At 38.2% G+C, this 22680-nt stretch overlaps 1 protein-coding gene across 10 annotated transcripts in view; it reads left to right on the forward strand.

The window, feature by feature from the left end:
• Positions 1 to 22665, forward strand: part of LOC121505338 (lymphoid-restricted membrane protein) — a 67846-nt gene extending 45181 nt beyond the window's left edge. For 5 of the 10 annotated variants that reach the window (XM_041780548.1, XM_041780547.1, XM_041780550.1 and 2 more), the window contains exons 23-39: positions 1130 to 1217; positions 4264 to 4310; positions 4441 to 4529; positions 4664 to 4857; positions 5505 to 5589; positions 5704 to 5758; positions 7326 to 7353; positions 7831 to 7971; positions 10460 to 10594; positions 11001 to 11145; positions 11558 to 11601; positions 11717 to 11785; positions 12901 to 12959; positions 13179 to 13277; positions 16513 to 16641; positions 19852 to 20003; positions 21699 to 22665. In XM_041780548.1, coding sequence (XP_041636482.1) covers positions 1130 to 1217; positions 4264 to 4310; positions 4441 to 4529; positions 4664 to 4857; positions 5505 to 5589; positions 5704 to 5758; positions 7326 to 7353; positions 7831 to 7971; positions 10460 to 10594; positions 11001 to 11145; positions 11558 to 11601; positions 11717 to 11785; positions 12901 to 12959; positions 13179 to 13277; positions 16513 to 16641; positions 19852 to 20003; positions 21699 to 21841 — 1702 coding nt within the window. In that variant the 3' untranslated portion in view covers positions 21842 to 22665. Of the gene's footprint in view, positions 1 to 1129; positions 1218 to 4263; positions 4311 to 4440; positions 4530 to 4663; positions 4858 to 5504; positions 5590 to 5703; positions 5759 to 7325; positions 7354 to 7830; positions 7972 to 10459; positions 10595 to 11000; positions 11146 to 11557; positions 11602 to 11716; positions 11786 to 12900; positions 12960 to 13178; positions 13278 to 16512; positions 16642 to 19256; positions 19284 to 19851; positions 20004 to 21698 lie in introns of all 10 variants that reach the window. The other 5 variants (XM_041780553.1, XM_041780555.1, XM_041780552.1 and 2 more) reach the window with 5 other exon arrangements.
• The last annotated feature ends 15 nt before the right edge of the window (positions 22666 to 22680 follow it).

The raw sequence follows: 22680 nt of genomic DNA on the forward strand, positions 1-22680 counted from the left end.
ATGGTTAATGAGAGGAAATATAATATGAAAATCAAGACTTATAGTGTTCAAGTTGTAGGCTATTTAATAACATGAAATTATACAACTTTTTAACTATTTGTTCATATTATGTTGAGGCTGGTTTGAGTCTCCACTGCAGTCAGGTCATAAAAAAAATCAAATTTAACTGCAATTCAGCCTCAGCAGAGAGGAAAGATAATCAGTTTGTTATTATGCACTCCTATTAGGAGAGTTAGCACAATCATTCAGGTGATGCTGGAGAGTGTGAGTGTTGTCACTCTTTTTAAACCATGTTTTGACCAGTCTATCCTTTACACCACCAAATGTTGCAAACATGCAAATGTTTGTTTGTTTGCATGGCATACAGAGGCGTTGGAAATTGATGCTGCATTATGACTGTCAGACTTTTTGAATATTTTGTGCCCAATTCCTGCAGTCTCACGCGGGAATTCAGACCTTGTTTAACCATCTTGGACTTAAGATGAGTAAAACATCTGTTTAAAGATCTTTAGACCCACTGCAGCACTGCTCTCATATGACACTGAGTCAAAGCATCCCAGCACACAGCTGACTGTTAACACAGTGGGGTAAAACAACCAGAAAACAGGGACTCAATTCATGCCGTTTACCATTGCAAAATCACTCTGCTAGGTGACTTGTTTACCTGTCCTGGTGGTTGGTAGGTCAAGCTAATTCACCTGACTCTGCTCAAAAATACCCACATTTGGCTGGTGGTGCAAAACAGGTTTACAGTTCTAAAACTGACGTTAAAATTTAAATTCTGATCATTTTTATTGGGAAATCAACCCTTCCTGCTAAATTATAGTACAGGGTATTATCAATAGTCATGGTAGAGTTTAAGTCGAGTTGCACCATTTCCCTGTGACTTGGTGAACATTTGTTAGTCAAACGGGTGTTTTCCCCTCTGTGGGAGGAGTGTTCTGCCTAACAAGCATCTCTGCAGCCCTGCTTTGCATAGGCACATTCAACTTACACAGAGGCTAAAGCTGTTCCTCATCCCTCCGGTTGTTTCACACCGCTGTTGTTGAGTCAGAAAGTATATTTGATGTTGAAATAATGAAAGGAAAAATGGATAGAGCTTGACTGTTGACCTTTGACCTGTGGTTAGCACCCAGCCCACCACCGAGAACCAGCGGGGAGAAGAAGGGAAAGAAGGCGAGGCGGACTCGAGCACCAGAGCCATGAGTCGCACTAAGGTTAGTAGCAGGGGGAAGTGTTTTAATGCATGAGGGGATGCAACTTCTTGTTTCTCTGTAGCACCAGCTGGACTCTGCTTCCCCTTCCTCTTTCAGATTTTTTTTTCCTCTTTCATCTGCCATGTTTGTCTCAGCGGAGAGAGTAGATATGTTTGAGGAGGGGGCCTCATTCTGAGCAATAACCAATAAGAGGGGAGGGATGTAAATTTAAGGGAAACATCACTGAACCCTTTTTCTTTTTTGGCTGTAGAGACCTTGTGGTCTTTATCTTGTTACTTCTGAAAATTCAGATTCAAAAATAAGAGTGGCGATCTGTCCCTGATTTTTGTGGCTGAAGGAGGCGAGTACAGATTATTCACTTAAGCTGAGACACAGATGAGTAAAGTGCCTTCCAAACCATCACTGACATGACTAGGAATTAAAAAAAAAAAAACATAATAGCATAGTAATTATTCCACTACAAAATAATGGAGGATGTCTTTAGATAAACAGATTATACATTTTACAGATTTAATACTTGAGGAATTACATGAGACATTCAAATGTGTATTTAGGAAAGCTCTTTACGTAAATAATTTAAAGTAATTTTGATATTAAGTCCAGTAATCTGAATTTAATTTATGGAAGTAGAGGAATCTGAAGATTTAACATAGCAAATGGATACTTGTTAAATAAACTTAGCACAAAACTAGATACATTAGTGTCTGATAGATTATTTCTCTGTTGTAACAATGCTAATAAATCTTAAACTGTTGGAAAGTCTGTTTATTTCCCCTTTGAATGGAGCCACATTTGTGAGGAGCATGCATTTGATGGATGAGCAGCAGAGCTGAGTATGTGGGTTGCACCCATTAATAAATGACCAAATCTTCTCTGCCAGTACCAGTCAGCTTATTCTGCTGCTGACTGTTGTTTTAAGCTTCTGGTGCTGACAGTCAGGTGCCTGCCTGCCTGTAATCATCCTACAAATGCATATTTCTCAAAAAGGTGGCACCATTTGAAAGGAACATAAAGTTATTGCCAAGACACACTGTTACAACAAAGAAATATTCTACCAAACAAAAATATCCCTGCTGTCTGTGCCGGGTTTAGTTGGTTGACAGAAAATGTACTAAAGCAGTAATGTGATTTTCCAAAGCCTGTTAGCAAAGGCCTGGACTGAGTGTGTCATCAGTGTCATGTCTCACTGGACCACTTCAATGAGCTGCTTTGAAGGATGGCATGTACAGTGAGACTGAGGTTGTTTCATGGTCATTATGCCCAACCGCAGCCACAGCTGTGGCCACATTGTTCCCATGTTGGAACCAAAGCTCACCTGGTCAGTTGGTCCACTACAGTTTTTTATTCTGATCAGTGAAGACAGCCTTTTCACAGATCCGCTTCGTTATTTAGTGTCGCTCTTCTATGTTTGGTCATCTCAACACAGAGTATCTAAGTAATTATTATTATTATTATTATTATTATTATTATTATTATTGTTATTATTATTATTATTATTCATCTTTAATTATTATTTTATATTATTATTATTATTTTAAAGTATTATTTTATTTTATTTTTATTGTCATTTTAATATTAATTAAAATTAATTAATATTAATATTGAGTCTTTTATTTTTAATTTTTATATAATTAGTAATAGTATTTTTGTTTTGTCTTTAAAATTATTAATATAATTTATAATATTTTTAATTATTCATAATTTTATTTTTGATCATTTTATATTATAAATATTACTTTTCTTATTGTTTTTTATCTGTTATTCCTATGGTGTCTTTGTTATTTTGACTTTTATTTTATTATTTTTAAAATAACTTTTCTTTTCATTGTTGTTATTATTACTATAATAATATTCTATAAATATATTTGGGATATTTTTATTACTTTTATTTCATTATTATTTTAATAATTATTATTTTCATTTTATAATTATTTTATTATTAATATTTATTTGTAATGAATACTATTACTTTTTTGTTTTATTATTTCTATTATAATTTTTTTTAAATTATTTTAAAAATGTTTTATATATTTTTGTGATGATAATCGTTATTACTATTTTCCAATGTTTTTTTTTTAATTAGTTCCTATTTAGGTAAGCTCAGAATGTTAATATGGTGCTATTTAACATTCATAGAGGCCTGGTCAGCAAACATTTGTTTATTATTATTATTTTCTTCAGTTATGATTAAATGTATATAGATGCATTCAAATAGTTGTTCAACTTGTAAAATGAAGACAGTTTATTTTTTAAGCTCTAGTTTGACTGTAGGTGAACTATAACATAAAATAAACGCCATAAATGAGTTAATTTTATACTGAGCTTGTGGACATCTTGGTATTTGAAGGTCGTACATGTCGGGTAAAAACTCAAAACCGCATCTAAGAGAAAATGATGCCATTGATCAGATTGTACATTCAGTATTTTCTCTTCTTTGGTTTGAGGTGCTGTCAGAGGTCATCATTATGTAGGCCTTAAAACTGGATGATTATTTCAGCTGTTAAAAATGTTCTAAAGGACTGTCCAATCAAAAACAACCTTTGTGCGGTTCTGACTGCCGTTGTTGTTTTCTGTTGGTGTAAACGGACATCTTTGGTTGTGTGTTCAGTGAAGAGGTGAGGCAGCTCCCTCCTATTCTGAGCTGTGTCAAAGCGGATATTATGCACACTCATTACACAATATCCCATTGCTCAGAGCACTCACCTTGTTCTATTGTGTGTGTCTCCACACGGCTGTGTGTGCACTCAGCCCGCCTCCACGGCTTTGCACTGTGCTGGTGTTAATGTGTTCTCTTCGCACCCCTCTCCACCACACACACATATCTGCAGGGCTCTCCATGAAGCTCCACATTATATAAGAAAACAGCCCAATCTTTCTCTTCAACACTCTTTACAGATTAGAAAGCCTTTCACTGCCATGGGACAGGTACGCTGCATGTGATGAAGGCTCGTTTGTTTGAACCTTTTCTTGTAATGTGGGCCAGACATGTTTCATCCTCTATAGCTCTTCTCACCCTCTCCCTTCTCTTTATTTCTGTCCATCTTAGAGCCTGAGCCGGGACCAATCGGTAGACAGATCAGCTACGGAGGACAGGTGAGTGACTTACTGTTTCTACACCTTTTCAGAGGTGTCAGGTACTCTGCATCACCTGTACAGCTGTTAATAGAAGCCACATTAAGGTTTGCATTTGCTGCTTTGTAATAGCATTCTTTGTTTATTCCAGCACGTGTCTTCTACCAGTGTTGGTGGAAGAGGAGGAGAGTGTGCTGGACAGCACAGCCGAAGTACCCACAGTAACAGGCAGCATGGAAGGTAGGCAGACAGACTCTTGAATCTGTGTAAGGGAGAGAAAGAGAGAAGATGATATCTCTGCACTGACTGTTTGTTTACGCCTTCCTACATCTAAGTGCAAGTTTATCCACCCACACAACAACTCTTCCTTCTAGGGACGGACCAGCTCAGCAGCAGTGGAACGACCACCTTCTCTGATAGCAGCTCTCCTCAGCCACCATCGGCCCAAACGCATGCCAGCCAATCGGGGAGTGGCATGAGCAGCGTGACCTCTGACCCCAGCCAATCAGAGGACAGTTTAGCAAAAAAGGACTCCGGCCCTCCGGGTGGCAAAAATAAGAAGGAACTGGTAAGACCTGCTCTACTCCCACTTTCTTTTCTGCAGAATCTTGGCTGTATGGTCCATGCAGTGTTGGTGAAAAAGATTTTAGACCAGTCATTTGATGACTGATCACTGCTGTACATGAGAATCATCATACTTATTATCTAGATGTCATGATAAATAGCACATTTATTTAACATTTAGCAGATGTGATGAAATAGGACAAACGTGTTCAATGTTTTCACTTTAAAGATGGCCATTGTAAAAAAAACAAGAGTGCACTGATAAAAAAAAAAAGGTTTCCAAATTTAGAGTTTATCTCAGGGACAGTTAGATCCAGGAGCTGTTTTCTTCAGGATTCAGTTTTGTCCATGATGAGATTGTGCCATCGCTACGATCATGCATCATGAAATGCTGTCTTTCCGGCTGTGCAAGTGTGCATCTGAGCGTACGTGGTAAAACAGGGAAAGAAGGAAGCAGGAGTTCAAAGGTGCATTTTTCCTACTGAGAATCAGGTTATTCAGACTCAAGGCCAACTGCACTGCCAATGACTTTTATTGTAAGGTCTGTTGAGGAATGGCAGATCAAGGAGAGAGTAAGCAAATGATGCTGAAAGTGATGTGGAGTTAGGAGAGGAGCACAAGGGTGCAGTAATATTTGTCCAAACCTTCCAGGAGGTTTCACGCAGCATGGAGGCCATCGAGGAGCAAAAGGTTCAGGAGGGCCAAAGTGAAACCAGCGTGGCTACTGAGAAGGAAGGTAAGTGCTGTACTTTAGTTTGCAACTGTGTTTTATGCCATTAATAACATTTACTGTTTGTAAATCTGAATGCAAAACAATGCTGTTACATCTGACAACCATTTCCCTTTGCAGCTGAGACGTCAGTGAGCTCTGACACAGGTGACACCGTGAAAGAAGACAGAAATAGGTATGAGCCATTGATGATAGTAAAGTACTATTCACTGGTATTACCTGTGAACCTCTGATCATTGGTGAATTATACCTGATGTCAGTGTTTGGTGCAGTGCATTCACGCGGGATAAGTAAAGTCTGTGATGTGCACAAATTTACAGAAAGTTCTGAAGATAAAAGGTGATGCTTGGCTGCAGGAATTTAAATGCACAGTGAATTTTTTAGAGATGCACAATATTATCGGTCTGGTATCGGTATCGGCAGATATCAAAATTTCAGACGATATTTACATCCAATATTTTGCCTGTGTATTTCAGCATATATCGACTGTAGAGTTTGTCCATATAGACCAATAATTTAGTGGTGTTTTAGGCTGAACCAACAGACATATGCCAGTTGAGGTCTTTTTCTGTATTTATCCTCATTCTTTAAACTTTAAAATGTTTAAGAACTAAAGTTTGTTTCTTTGGTAATTCTTAAACCTTAAAGTGTGTCCAAAAGAACTGAAATTTCTTTTCCAAAAGCATATTTAAATATCAGTATCCATATCAGTATTGGCTAAAATGAATCTGTAAATATCGATATATCGGATATCGGCAAAAATCCAGTATCTTACATACCTAGAATTATAATTTCTAGCGTTCATACTAAAAAATGCAAGGCTGTGCACATCACATTCTGCAGGCGACGTTTCCTTCATGTTTCCTATACAGACCATTAACCAGAGTTTTCAGTACACAACATGCACTTCTATATTTTTAATGTTTTTTTATATCTGTAGTAAGCTTTCCATGACTAATAAACTAGTGAACATCTCCCCTAACATCCATTACACATTGAGGTCTAAGTCACCTGTGTGTATCTGCAGCTGATCAGACAGAGGAGGAGAGAAAAAGTCGAGCATCCCTCCTGAAAATGTTTAAGATAGGGAGATGTCTGATGTTAAATATTAACCTCTTTTGTTACTTCTGAGTTTTTATACAGATGATGCAGAGCATATTACTCTGCACTTGGGATCGTTATGCATCCACAACAGCCCTCCTCTCAGACCAGCTATTGCAGCCTAACCAGTGAATGCTGAGAGACACATTATAAATCTCTGTTTGTGTTATGTATGAAATGAACAGTTAAATGATACTGGTGGAAGATCAGGGACTTGCAAAGAGAAACTGTAGGAAGCAGAGCAGCTGTGTGTATGAAGGGAGCAGCTGTGTGTGGACACATTTGGACAGAAGAGGGTTTTTTTTAAGATAAATAAAATAAAGTTTTACACATAAGATCAAATCAACTATTAGAGACAAAACTTTAACAATCACCTACACTGCGAAAAGAATTAGCAGCCTTGATTACAGAGATGCCAGTTCGCACTGTACTGGGATTACCTGGGGACCTCCTAATTTGCCCGCAAATAACAGACGTGGTTGATTCACTGTGGATTAAAAACAGAGACAATCATTACGAATTGCCAGAGGTCCTGATGTAATACTAATCCTGTGTGAATAGGGCATTAGACACCTTCATACTTTGCTGCATAATGATGCACAGAGATGCTGATTTACTCATTTCTGTCTCATTTTCTGCAGCCTGTCACCAAATGATAAGGAGATTGAGGTAAGTACTAGATCAGATCTTTGAGCCATGTTTCTTAGAGGGTAGCCACCTTAATTAAAGATCATTTAGTAGTGAAAACTGGACATTACTGGTGCGTTTTTAATGTAAATTTTAAATGTTACATTTTCTCCATAACTTGTCTAAGTATGTCTTCAGAATGTAAAAGTATGAATTTGTGTGTGGACAAGTGTTCCCCCTGTTAAAAAGTTAGTGTGAAAGAAGGTTTGCACTTACATAGAAGCCATGTAACCCCCCTGCTAATACACAGACCAAGTGAAGGTGTCACTGGTTAATACAAACTTTCTATTGAAATCTGAGAATTAGTAGAGAGAAATACAGGAGTTTCCCTATTTATTTGTTGCCGGTATAAAGATTCTATCTTTTCAGGAAAAACAAAAAATAGTCTTTAGACAAGGAAGTCTTAGATTTAACAGGAAAACATTTAATACAACATGCAGTACTGTGAAATATTTTCAGACAGAGTTCCAGCGCCTGGCACTGGGCTTCAAGTGTGACATGTTCACCCTGGAGAAGAGACTCCGTCTGGAGGAGAGGTCACGTGATCTCGCTGAAGAGAATGTACGCAGGGAAGTGTCCAGCTGCCAAGGGTTACTACAGGTCAGTCTTTGCTGTGTTGAAGCTTTATGAGGATGTAGAACTTGCTTGAAATTTTCCTCCAGCTTTTGCCAATTAATTTGACCGTCTTGCAGTTCATTTATTTTTTAAGCATGATTTTATTTTCTGTGGTAAATATTTGGCTGCAGTTGACAACAGTTTTTCCCTGTTGTTCAACACATCCTCTAGTATAAACGAAGATGCAAATATACAGTGGCTATAAAAACCATTCACTCCCTCAGATGTTCTATCCTTTTATTGATTTTATAATCATGATTAATAAAGTTTGGCTTTTTTTGACCAAGAAAACAAAAGACACTCTTTCATGTGAAAGTGAAACAGATTTCTACAAAGTAATGTCCGTTAAAAAACATCTGTAATGTAAAATAAGTGACTACATAAATACTCCCCCCTTTAAAGTGACTGAGCTAATCCAACAGAGGTCCAGACAGTTGGCGCTAGTAGTCTCACAGTAAATGAAATATGAATCACCCTAGTGCAGTGAATGTGTCTCAGTGATTGTAGTATAAAAACCCCTGTGTCTTTACACAGTCAATGGTTAATCAGTATTCCTGGCTACCATTACACCATGAAGACAAAAGAACACTCCAAGCAACTCTGCAACTTGAAAATGGCTATTAAAAGGTCACATATTATGCAAAAGACACTTTTTCAGGCTTTTCTAGCATAAATATGAGCCCCTGGCCTGTCCACAGCCCCCCAAGAATCAGAAAAATCCATTCCCTCCCTCCTCTCTTTCTCCACCTTTTAGAAAATGTGTGCTAAAACAAGCCGTTTTTAGATTTTCCCCTCATGCTGTCATATGGGGGGTTAGCCCCGCCCCCAGGTTCGGTTGGCCCTCTCCGCTTGGAAGAAAGTTCCACCCTCCTCTCCTGCTCCTCAGCTGAGAGGAGGATCAGGAGAGCCACATCCATTTCCTGGGAGGGGCGGGGTCAGACAGCTCATTAACATTTAAAGCCACAGACAAAGAAACAGCTTGTTCTGAGCAGGGCTGAAACATACGTACAGAAATCCAATACTGGAGTTTTTTTCATCAACAAACTTCACAAGCATGTTTTGGGGACCTCTGAGACGGATATAAACTTGTCTTAAAAGGGTAAAATATGTGACCTTTAAGCACAACCTGACAGCTTGATCAGTTTAGCAAAGAAGAATAGAGAAAAACTGCAGTGTCCACATGTGCAAACCTGACAGCCTATCCACACAGACTCAGAGCTGTGACTGCAGCAAAAATGATTCTACTAAATAGTGGGGTGAATATTTACGCAGTCACTTAATTTACATTACATTTTTTTTTAAATTGACATTACTGTGTAGAAATCTTTTTCACTTTGGCATTAAAGAGAGTTTCTTAAGGTTTTCTGGTTAAAAATGCAAAATTATACTGACCATGATTAATTTATAAAATCAATAAAACTTTGAAAGGGGTGAAAACTTTTTATAGCAACTCTAGAAGTCGTAGAGTGTAGTTCAGTCTGTGGCTGATGAAATCAGTGCTGGTGTTGACACACAGACATGCAGAAAATACTAGAATTAAAGGATTGCCAAAAGGCTGACAGCTGTTTTTCTTAAAATATCACAATGCATTAGAGCAGTGATACTCAACGTGTGGCTCTGGAGCCACATGTGGCTCTTTTCTGATGATTTGTGGCTCTTTTATGTCTTAATTTGAAACATTACTCCCCCAGAAAACCTTTCAAAAAGGAAACTTTGACCTCAGAAATTATCCATTACAGGTCACTTTAATCAGTTTTGTTTTCTTCTTTTGCCACTTTCTGCCCATTTTTGCTACTTTAATCCCATTGTTGCCATTTTCACCTCTTTTTGTCACTTTTATCCTGCTTTTTGCAATTAATATTGTTTCCCCTTTTCCATTTAAGCTTCCTCTTGCCATTAAATATCACTTTTTCCCACCCTTCTGTTGCATTTTGCCCATTATAAACACTGTTGACACAGTTTTTTGCCACCTTATTTGCCGCTTTATGACCATTTTTGCAACCTGTAACACACTTTTTTGTCACTTCTCACCCATTCTGCCACTTATCTCTCCATTTTTGTGACTTTTCACCCAGTTTTTGCCATATTTTGCCTATTTTACCCACGACTCCAATTTTTTGCCCCCTTTTGACTGCTTTTTGACCTTTTTTTACCAGCTTTAACTTATTTTTATTGCCACTTTAACCCATGTTTTCACCGCAGTTCACCACTTTGATTTTGGCTCTTGCAAAGGTATTTTTTTAACAATTAGGCTCTTTGGTTGAGCGGGGTTGAGTAACGCTCCATTAAAGAATCAGATGTTTCTATTTGTCTGTTTTGTAGGTAAAACACATGGGTAGTTAAGTAACATTGGCAAGAATTATTTACTGAATCTGTAAAGAAAATACCCTTTATGACTGTCGTAGAGTCTAGTCATGTAGAGTCTACATTTTGTTCTCTCCATTCTCATATCTCTTCAACTCTCTGCTCCCAGGCTTTGACTCCTCTGTGTGAGGATGACAACCAGTCCATGGAGATCATCCAGAGGCTCCAGAAGAACCTGGATATCCTCATCCAGTCCATGACCCGGGTGTCCAGTCGCTCTGAGATGCTTGGTGCCATTCACCAGGTCAGATAATGTATTTGCAGATACTGGGTAGTGATCTGAATTTTTCCACAGCCCATGTACCATGAACTACTCTTATTGTGATGACCCACATGCAGATGCAGATGTGAAACACACATTTTTAATGCACAAAAAAGAAACTGCTTCAAGTTAGCTAACATGTAAGAAAGACTGCATTTCTGTTATGCTACATTTTCAAAGTACCTCCTTCTGCATGGATGTCAACTGATTAGATAACCTAAAAATTCAAAGGTCAGTGTGACTGAATAGACCTCGTACAGATGCATGTATTCAACCTGAAGCCTTTACCAGCTGATAAAGATTGATCATTGCCGTCCCTAGTTTCAGTGTTTAGTCGTGTACCTCCAGCTCTGATAATTTCATGGATTCCTGTGTTACTGTGTATCAGGAGAGTCGTATCGGTAAGGCTGTGGAGGTGATGATCCAGCACGTGGAGAACCTGAGGAGGGTGTACACGAAGGAGCACGCAGAGCTGCTGGAGCTGAGAGAGACGCTCATGCAGAATGAGAGGTCATTTGGATCCTCTGAGAGAGGTGAGGACTGAGAATAAATCACACTATTTAGATTTGGAGGCTTCTGTCACAGTCCTGCCATTGTGTTTGTTTTGACATTGAACATCTTTAATTTAACAGCTCAGTGCTTACAGTTTTATTTGAAGTTATTCTGATAAAGATTTCTTCCTAGAATGTATCTTCCAGACTGTAGAATAAAAGGTTATAGAGGTCCAAGAGCAACATTCAGCTGCATTAATGAAACTGAAAAATTAAATGGACCCATATGATTCATGCAGACTCATGTTTTCTGCAGCAGTAATAACTGAAGCATCACTCTTAAACGAACTGATGCATTAAATTCATCCAGCTATACTACACAAGTTTGTGTGAATGTCAGTGGTGGAACAGAAGCTTTATCTAAAAAAAACTTTTTTTTTTTTAAATTTCTCAGAGGATTTCCGTGGCAAGAAACAGCCAGCATCTCAGTACTACAAGGTCGGTTATGGCAAAGTGGCGTGGATTACTGGAGCATTCTTTTACCCAGGACTGTTTAGGAATGTGTGTTAAAGTATTCTCTAATTTTTTGTTTTTCCTTTTCCTCAACCAACAGTCATCAGCACGGCGGGTCAGTATCGCGGCGATCCCTCGCTCTGGGGCAGGAAACATGCACTTTGACATGGTGAGGAAAATCCTGCTGTTGAAGATGAAGCATGCAGTTTAAACGGGCAGTTTGCTTTTTACTTTATGAAATCATTGAAATGCAAATGGTGTAGGGTATGGTTTGAAAAATTAATAATTAGAAATTCAAGGTCACAAATTATGTAAAATACACTTTTTCAGGCTTTTTAAAGCAAAAATAAGTGTCCCTGCCCTTCCATAATTTCCCCAAGAATCAGAAAAATCCACCCCCCCCCCTTTATCCACCTTTCAGATAATGCTGAAATGAGCCATTACTGTGAGGTAAATTTCCTTAATCTATCAGCCACGGGTCATTAAAATCATCATAACAGAGAGATTTGTACCAGAAAACAGTAAATACAATCCCCAGTGTCTGTCTCTGCTCTGGCACAGAGCCAGGCAGCTGCTCTCTGACTAGAGGTCACTGTAAGGTCAGGGAGCTGGCTAAATACCGGAGGTCTTGTCTATTTTTCACCTGAACCAGATGCAGCAGGAACAAACATACCTATCTCTCTACAAGCAGAAACGGTTCAATCCCTCATGTCTGTTAATGCCGGGATGCTAAAGTTTAGTAAAGTATCTGCTGATAGACGTGCTCTATTCCTGCCAGGTCTGTCACAATAAAAGCCACCAATGCTTATCATCACTCAAGACTTTTATTTTGAAGAGCAACATCAGGAAATGGAACATTTTTAGCAGCAACTTAACAACCAAGATGTCTCCTAAGTGGGAGATTTAACTTCACATAACTCAGAAAATGTGAAATAAGGAAAAACTAAAGAGTTAAATACAGGAGGAGAAAATGAAACTGACTCTTTAGCTCTAAACTGTCTTCTAAATGTGATTGTTCCTCTGGTGGCTGAGAAAAGAGAGTTATAAAATAGCAGACGGATGATTCCTCCTGTCAGGGTCCTCTATTCTGTGCATCTGTGCCAGGAAATGTAGGGATTTTGTGATTAGCATTTTTTCTTAAAATGCATCGTTATACTAAAGTGAGCCTAAGTACATAGAACATATTCAGGGCAGATTTGAGTAGTGTTAGAAATGATGGAATATGAATTTATATTTGACATTATGTTTAATTGATAATAAGAACTGTATTTTTTTTAACCACAGTCCAAAACACAAGATGGTTCAGAGGCTGAAGCAGAAAGACTGACAAGGAGATCCCCATGGTATGTACTCTAATGGGCGTCATATTTGTGATCTATGAAGGAAGTGAAGAATAAGCTAAAGCTTTTAGTCGAGAGTCTCTAGAGTAAGGACTGTGAAATCCCTCTCCAGTTTTTCTGCTGAGTGGAGATATTGACTCTGCGTGCCTTTCTGAAGGCTTTCTGTACCATGATGTGAGGGTTTTTGTTGTTATGCTTCTATTTGATAATGATGGTCTCCAGGAATGTGGCAGGGAAGAACCCGGCACGCCCCCCTCTTAAACGCTATGTTAGCTCTGCAGCCTGGGTTGACACTGAAGAGCCGTCTCTCATGATGAAGGGGTAAGCCATGCCGAGAGCCAGGTTACCATGCTGCCTGCAACAAGTCCTTTCACGCTGGACTCAGATACATAAAGATGGCAGCTGTGGCACTAATGATGACACATCATTACTGTTGGTAGAACAATGGAGCATTCTGGGACATTTATTCTGGATTTCTCCTGTTTATGGAAATCACAGATGAGCAAGGAAAATATACAGTGGTACCATTACACTTTGCTCTTGAAAAATGCCAAAAAATTTAGTTTCCACTAAGAAATTTATGACTTAGAAAACTAATATTCTGCTCTATTCAGATAAATGACTGAAACATTTCAAGTTTGGCAGCACTGAGACAAACACATCAGAACATTTAGACTTTAGGGTCTACAAACCTAACCCAACACTCCTTTGATTATCCCCAACAAAACAATGAAAACCGTATTTTACAAAGTAGAAGCTCTGCAACGATAAACAGATGATTGTTTGCAAAAGTAAAGAGACTGAGGGTTGCTGTCTGCTATGATTAGGAGTGTGAAGGTATGCATATTAATACCGATTAAATACGGGCCTCTCAGTGCAGACATGTACCAAATGAATGCATACAAGCAGAGCTCATACACAGATGGGAAAATGAGTGTGAAACCCACACCGCCCTGTCAAACACAGCAAACACCAGCAGCAGCCTGAATATTCACAAAGTCTACTGTTTAAAATACAACAGTGGATAAAGACGAGACGGAAGTAGTGCAGACATTAGTCAACAGGTGACGGCACGTCCAGCGGATCAGTGAAACAGGATCACACAAACATTAATGTTACTGCGACTAGAAGAAAGAACAGAGCAAACACAGCTCTGGTTGGATGTTGAACAGCCTCTTTCTAATCATTTCTGAGAGAAAAAAGCTGTAAAAATGAGTTTTAAAGCAGCAACTACAACTGTCTAAGCCAGGGGTTCTCAACCTTTTCCGCCCACGGCCCCCAACATAAAGGTGTCAGAGACTGGGGACCCCCACTGTACCTGAGGGTGGCTGAACAGCTATGCACATCCTAGAATAGTCATGTGGAGACAAGACTGCCCATAAGGGGGGGAAAATGGGCCAGCCAAACTGGGGGCCAGCAAGATCATGGTCCATTGTGAAGTTGAGCTGTGGTATTTTATATTATATATTTCATTATATTTATATTAACCTGAATCATAACCACTCTTATCAAAGAAACAAATATCTTCTTGATTCATTTGTACGGTAAGTAGCCCTCCTAAAAACATTATTCCCTTTGTATAAAACAGAATCACAATACTTTTAAATAGCTAAAATGGATTAATAATGGCAAAAAATGCTGAGAAATGGTGAAATTGGAGTTTAAAAGTAGCAGAAATGGGTTACAAGTGCCAAAAATTGGATAGAAATGGCAAAAATTGGTTAAAGTGGAAAAAACTGGCATTCTAAGTGGTGAAAGGGGATTAAAAAGTGGCTGAAATGGTGTTAAAGTAGCAAAAACAGGTGGAAATTTGGTGAAATGGGATGAGAAATTGATATAACTAGCAATAAAAGGTTGTGTGTTAAATTGGCATCAATGGGCATGTCAATTGTGAAATGTGGCGTTAAAATTGGTAAAAGGGGTTAAAAGTGGCAATAATGGGTCAACAGATCCAACGATGGGCAGAGAGTGGCAAGAATTGAGTCAGAAGTGGCAAAAATAGGCAGAAAGTGGTGAAAAGGGTTCAAAACTGGCAAAAATTGGTTTTAAGTGGCAAAAATGTGTTAAAGTTGACCAAATAGGCAGGAAAAAGTGATGACAACGGGTTGAAATCTGGCAGAATTGGTCTAAAGTGGCAACAGTGTAATTTAAAAATATTCCTAGTTTTTTTTTTTTTTTTTTTGAAGGCATCTGGAGACCCCCTCTCAGTGTCTCGTGACCCCCAATTGGGTCCTGACCCGAATGTTGAGAACCCCTGGTCTAAGTCGTTGTGAACACAGGGTATTAACACCCGTTAAAGTTAACTGAGCCAAAATAGAGAAAGTCTTATCCTCCACCTTTCAACACAAACTCCCACACACCCTTTATGACCTTTCCATGATTAAAGGTCTCTTTATTAAAACACTGGTGCTCCAGTTTAGAGGATCAAATTAAACCTAAATGCGGTGCCTTTGACTGTCCGCCTTAGGGAGGGGGAAAGGGGGACCATAATGGACCACAGCAAAGGTCCAGACAGGCTAGCCTCCCTATTAGATCAGCTGTGAAAACTTCTAAACTTTGTAGTAGATCCCATTGCTTAAATAATAATCCACTGCCGATGTCTGTGTTGAAACCGGCAGGATAGACATTAATTAGCACACTTAACAAGCTAACTTACAGGGGATTAGAAGCAAGGGTATTAACAATCAGTAAAAATAACCTTGTATTTTTTTATTTATTTATATTTTTATTAGTGCTGTTAATTTATTTTAAAAATCTAGTTAATCACATCACTTACAGCATTTCTTTAGTTTTAGATTTTTAAACGTTCTTATTATCAAGTGTTTATTTTCATTATTTTAACTTTATGTACAGCCCTTTGAAAGCATTTTTTTACTAAAAATGTATTTTTATTAGTATTATTATACTCTATATTCATGCTGATCTGTTGACTGTACAGTCAATAAAGCTTTTTAAAAATGTTTTTAGAGGAGAAAAAAGTCTAATACCAGTCAGTCAGTAAATACTACTGCAGCTAATATCAGGAGTAAAACTTAAACCTCTGTGATGATCTCATCAAATGACAGAGCAGCCATCTTTTCTGCATCTGGTCACTCCTTGCATGGTGAAGTGTTGATAAGAGGTTAACAGCTTGTTGGGACACTTTCCAAATCCAGCGCACATTTAAATGTGATGTAAAGAGTGGACCTTTAATTTTGGACTCCTAAAACTTTCAGATGTTTGGGTTGCAGCAGTAGAATTCCCTTTATTTAACCAGACAGACAAATTCTGTGTAGATGTTGAAATGCAGACGTTAGTGCTCACCAAACATCTGAAAGTTGTGAAACTGCTTTGTGAGATTATTATGAAGCATGTGATATGCATTCCTGCTTGTTTTCTATGAAGGTTTTTAAAGAAAACATCTCTCTGAGGGGAGCTGGTAAATGTCTGCACATGCATGAAATGATGGTGTTTGAGTGTGCACATGCAGAATCAGTGTGGTGTTAAAGCCATGCTTGTGTTTGAATGTGCAATTGAAGAGTGTGTTTGTGAACGCCTGACCCACGCATGCCAACAGGACAGCCTGCGACAACACTGACTGCCAGTCGGAAGAAGAGCAGAAGGAGGAGCCGGTGGCAGAGAGGAGGAGGTCCAGTCTCAGTGAGCTGGGCAGCAAACTCACCTCCTTCATTCTGCCCCTCAAGACGTTAGTCCAACCAAATAGCCACCACTAGCCTATCTGCAGCACCACTTTCTGCCAGCTAAGCTAGGAGGCTAGCTGATTGGTGGAAGAGTTCATCACTTAGCTGTAACGAGGTTTAAATGGCTACAAATTTAAATCTGTAAATTTAAAACATTTTCTCATGTTTTTGTATGTGAAACCTCCTAAGTGATGACAGTCTTTCATCCTACGGGTCTGTACTGGACTAGCTTCTTCTTTGCTCCAGGGGTTCAGCAGCTTCTTAATCATGACAGAGCATCAGAGATGAACCGTGTCTCTAAACTTTTAACTGTCTTGAGATCAGTGTATGACTTTCAGAAGCTTTGTGATTTTTGTTTCATACATGGATCCCAAGTTCTACTGTGTGGTATGATGCTGTCCAATCATCTAACCCAGGGGTGTCAAACTTGAGGCCCGGGGGCCAAATCCAGCCCATGGTTCAGTTATACCAGGCCCACAAGATCATATCAGGTTTTTATTATAACTGGCCCACGCTATGAGGTCTGCAGATTTCCTCCAGTATAAAGATATTAATTTAACCTTGATGATCTGAAATATTCTTGTCACAGCATAAAATTAGAAAAAGTAAAAACAATGAGATAAAAAGTCAGTAATGTAGGAACAGAAATTAACTTGTTTTAAATTTCATATTTTCAATTTTGCGTCATGAACTTAAACTTACGATTCTACTTTTTTATCTCATATTTGGACCCTTAAAACTCTCAATTTAAAATTTTACCTAATTATTTGACCTTAAACACTTTTTATTTCAGATTTTATCTCACACCTTAAAGACTCACAATTGAAAAATTTATGTCATATTTTGATCTTTAAAACTCATGATTTTGACTTTCTAGCTCAAATATGCCTTTTAAATATATTTCTTTGACATTTAAGTTCCTTTTGAGCTTTTTAACTTATTATTTGGAATTTTATCTCATATTTTGACCTTTTCATCGTTTATTTTAGACTTTGAATCCTACATTTTGACCTTTTAGACTACCAATTTTAAATTTAATGTCATATTTTGTCCTTTACAACTCACCTTTTTGAATTTTTTGTCATATTTTGACATTTTAAACTATTTTGAATTTAAAGTCATATTTTGACCTTTACAACTCACCTTTTTGATTTTAAATCATGTTTTGGCATTTTAAACTTACTATTTTGAATTTAAATCCATATTTTGCCCTTTTAAAATCATATTAAATTTAAAGTCATATTTTGACCTTTTATTATCATATTCTTATACTTTAAGTCATATATTGACCTTTTGAATTCACAGTTTTAAATGTAGTTTCATATTTTGTCCTTTAAAAATCCTAATATTAAATTTAAAGCTATAATTGGACCTTTTATATTCACAAAATTTTGAAGTTAAAATCATATTTTGACCTTTAATAATCATATTAAATTTAAAGTCATATTTTGACCATTTAAACTCACAATCTTAAATTTAAACTCATATTTTGACCTTTTTATTTTCACAGTTTTGAATTTGAAGTCATATTTTGACCTTTTAAAATCATAATATTAAATTTGAAGTCATATTTTGGCCTTTTAAAATCATAATATTAAATTTGAAGTCATATTTTGGCCTTTTAAAATCATAATATTAAATTTGAAGTCATATTTTGGCCTTTTAAAATCATAATATTAAATTTGAAGTCATATTTTGGCCTTTTAAAATCATAATATTAAATTTGAAGTCATATTTTGACCTTTTAAATTCATAATATTTAATTTGAAGTCATATTTTGACCTTTTAAAATTATAATATTAAATTTAAAGTCATATTTTGACCATTTCAACTCACAATCTTAAATTTAAAGTCATATTTTGACCTTTTTATTTTCACAGTTTTGAATTTGAAGTCATATTTTGACATTTTAAAATAATAATATTAAATTTGAAGTCATATTTTGGCCTTTTAAAATCATAATATTAAATTTGAAGTCATATTTTGACCTTTTAAATTCATAATATTTAATTTGAAGTCATATTTTGACCTTTTAAAATCTTAATATTAAATTTAAAGTCATATTTTGACCATTTAAATTCACAATCTTAAATTTAAACTCATATTTTGACCTTTTTATTTTCACAGTTTTGAATTTGAAGTCATGTTTTGACATTTTAAAATAATAATATTAAATTTAAAGTCATATTTTGACCTTTTAAACTCAGAATTTCAACTTTTATCTCATAACCTTCAAAACTGATTTAGACTTTCTTTCCCACACATTGGCCTTTTAAAAACTTAATTCTGACATTATATTTTGTCTTCTGAACTCTTGTATCATCAGTTTAAGTTTTTTCCCCCATAGTTTATCACAAGTGAAAATGATGTTGACAGTTTATGGTTTAATCCTGACCCTGTTAGGCTCTGATGTTAGACCTAAATTCAGGATCCCCTGCTGTGAGTCTGACAGCCCTGGTCGAACCGATAACTATCTCCTCTTGTCCGTCAGTCACTAACGTGTTCAGTCTCTCTCACTATTCTAACTGCTACACTTGGACCGTTTCATGAAGCGAGTATTTGTAGATCATGTGCTGTTCTCAACTGTCCTTTGCTCTTTTCCTCCCTCCACATTGCTCAGGAGTCAGGATGAGCTGTTTGTAATGCTGTAAGTGTGAAGGGAGGAGAGTCCAAAGTGGAAAGTGCTTTTGGATTCCGTCTCTGTCAAAACAAATACATACATGCATGCAAAAGGCCTGTATTTATCAGTGAGTAGTGATAAATACAAACTCAGATTGGCTCTAAAGTGATTTTAAGCACTGTTCGTATTGTTGACAGATTCCAGGCTGCTTTTGCTTAACCTGTCAATGCTCACATCACTCTCCATGCCATCTGCTATTAACTCTGCTGCTGACAGCTTTTCATCAAGCTTGTGAAGACCATGTGATGATTTTTGCTTCTTTGATGCTGTTTGAAAGAGGTGATCAAATGTGATTCACTGAAGCCAACTTCAGATTGCACCAAGCCTCCGCTAACATTCACAGCCTGCACACCCATCGCACTGGTTACCACAAATGACCCGCATACATACTAAACAGTCCCCTGTGATTCTGTATTCGCTGTCCTTTAAGTCATTTTTGGTAACTTCTTTAATCTCCTGCTTCATCTTGACCGTTTCTTGTTGTCTCATTTTTTTCTCTCCTCTGGTAACATCTGTTATCTCTCGTTGCCCCTAGTCCGAGCCCTTCCTCCAGCCCGACATCTACAGAGCCAGGAATGGCCCAGTCTCTGTCCCATAGCCTGACCTCCTCCCGAGCAGCCGCGGCAGCAGTAGCCAGAAGTGGCCGGGGGCTCTGGCTTTGGTTGGCAATGGTGGTGGTGCTAGCAGGTACGCTCAATTTGTCCTACACAGATATCGGTATCAGATCCTATTTTCTTTGTTGTAACAATGTTTCTTGTCAATAAATCAAGGAAAGCTTGTTGATTTCCTGAAATGGTGCCACATTTGAAAGGAACATATTGGCACTTTGGCAATTCATTTAACAAACAGGAGCCTCAGTAGCGTGTGGAAGAACCATACACAGCCACAACAGGCTGGCTCCTCCTCTTCATGCTGGTCACCAGCCTGGTCACACACTGGTGTGGGATGGCATCCCATTCTTCCACCAGCATTTGTCAAAGTCAGCCAATGTGGTTGTGTCGGTTACTCTGGCACACCCAAGCTGATTCCAGAAGAGTTCAATGGGGTTGAGGTCAAGACTGCTGGCAGGACATTCCATCCTCTCCACTCCCAGATTCTGGAGGTGGTCGCTGTGGGGGCGAGCTACGCCATCTTGGAGGATAGAGTTCTGTCCCAGACTGTGGAGATAAGAGGTTGACACTGGTTGCAGAGTCTCATCTCTCTCTGCATTGAGATCTCCTCCAATGATGACAAGCCTCGTTTTCCAGTGATGGAGATGCCATCCCACACCGTCACACTGCCTCCACATAAACATGTTACAGAAATCTGCATGCGCGTTCTCCACGTCTTCTCCACACTTTGACCCTAGAATCCAACTGCTGTAGGCAGAATCTGGACTCATCCTTGGACATAACATTCCTCCACATATTGAGGTTCCAGTGCACGTGTTGCCTACATCAGTTCAAACACGCCTGGCCATGACGGACAGTCATAGCAGCCCTATGAGACTGGAGATTGGTTGCGTGCAGACTGTTCAGGATTGTCTGGGCATATTGTCCTGCCAATCTTGACTGCAAATCTGTAGAAGACAGCCTACGGTTCTTAAGGGTAAAGAAACAATCTTCTTGGGACCCAGCCTGTCTCTGACACCCCCCTGTTATACAGAACTTGGCCTTCAGTTTGGAGATGGTACTAGGGCTCACTCCAAATAATGCCAGAACATGGTTTTGAAGAACACCAGCTTGAAATTGCCATGTCTTGATCAATCAAAAACATTGCATGCAGTTTCTTGGAGCAGACACCTACTGACAACCGTAGCAGGTCCCATGCTCATGTCATATTTTGACCTTTTATACTCACAATTTAAATTAAAATTCATATTTTGGCTTTTTAAACTAACAGTTTTATATTTAAAGTTGTATTCTGATCTTTTAGACTCACAATTTCAACTTTTATCATATTTTTTAACCTTCAGAACTCGTGATTTCAACTTTATTTTTCATACATTTGCATTTTAAAAATTGTATTGCTATTGCTTTGTAACTACAGTAGAGCCCTGCTCATGAACATCAGGTGTCAATCAGGCACCTGATAGTCAGCACCTGGGTGTTCCTCACAAATATGGCACCATTTGAAAGGGAAATAATCTAGCTTTCCAGTGGTACAAGATCTAGATTGTTACAACAAAGAATTAATCTACCAAACATTCACTTGCTTATTTTTGTATGTTTGTGGTCCTTTTTAAGAAATTAATTAAAATATTCATCGTTTTAAATCCATTTACAAACCCTTGTATTACTTAAATGTTCAACCATAAAGAGAGTTTGCTTTTTCTCTTTAATGTGAGTGAAACTATGGTGTCATCTAAAGTTGTTATTTGTTCATTGTTAATGTTTGCTGCAGGTCTCTTGGCTCTGCTGGCCAGCCTGGTGATGCAGCCAGCAGTAGATGCTGCCCCTGTGGGAACCGGGGACTCATGGATGACCATCCAGCAGCTACTGTGGCCTTACGCAGGGCTCCGACACAATGGACAGCCCCCCGTTTAGCCCTGAGCGCCCGGGTAGATAGTTTAACTGGTCATCAGTCCTCTGCAGAAATTGTTGTTGAAGAAGGAATCCCGATCAGAGGCTGTTGGATGTTTACTGGTGCCTGAGGATTCCTCAAACAGGACTCGAGGTGACAGCACAGGCCTCAGGGGGATAGTTAACCCTACGGAGGAGTTTCTGCATCACATCACGTTTGCTAAATTAGGTAGTGTGTTTGGTGTGTATGCGTGTGTCTTTATTTGAAGACAAAGAGCAGTGAGCTGCTCCTGAACACATCACGATGCAGTTTGAGTTTCAGTGCTTCTTCTAACTGCCTCCCTGGATCTATCATGTGTCATCAAATCAGGTTTGATCAGTCGTCAAAGCTGGCACACATTAGCCAATCCCGTCAGACCTTCTTACGTACAATAGCACTGATTGGCCGTGTCATACCGTGGGCCACTGTGCAGTTTCCATGACGATCATCATGGATGATGGCTACGACTGTGACACGCGGCTTTTTTAACACATTTCAAGCACCTGAAAGGGGACAGCCAGCCTTTATAAAGGATTTTTTATATCTTTAAAGTCTACAAACACTGGTAATAAAACTCAAATTTTAAGTGTTTTTAAATTTTTGAAATCTTATATTTATGAGTTTGTTAGTAATGAGTGGGGACATGTGAATATATTTTTGTTAAGTTATAATTGTTAAAGTCTTGACACCAAAGGGTTTTTTTATTTTTCTCTTCATGTTCTTGCTGTGGTTGTCACCGTTTTCAACTTTATACATGTTCCAAAGAAGATGCGTGGAACTTTGCACAAATAAAGTAGCCAATTCTACAAGAAAAGCGAGTGTC

The sequence above is a fragment of the Cheilinus undulatus genome, linkage group 23 (assembly GCF_018320785.1).
Source record: "Cheilinus undulatus linkage group 23, ASM1832078v1, whole genome shotgun sequence".
Classification (NCBI taxonomy): Eukaryota; Metazoa; Chordata; class Actinopteri; order Labriformes; family Labridae; genus Cheilinus; species Cheilinus undulatus.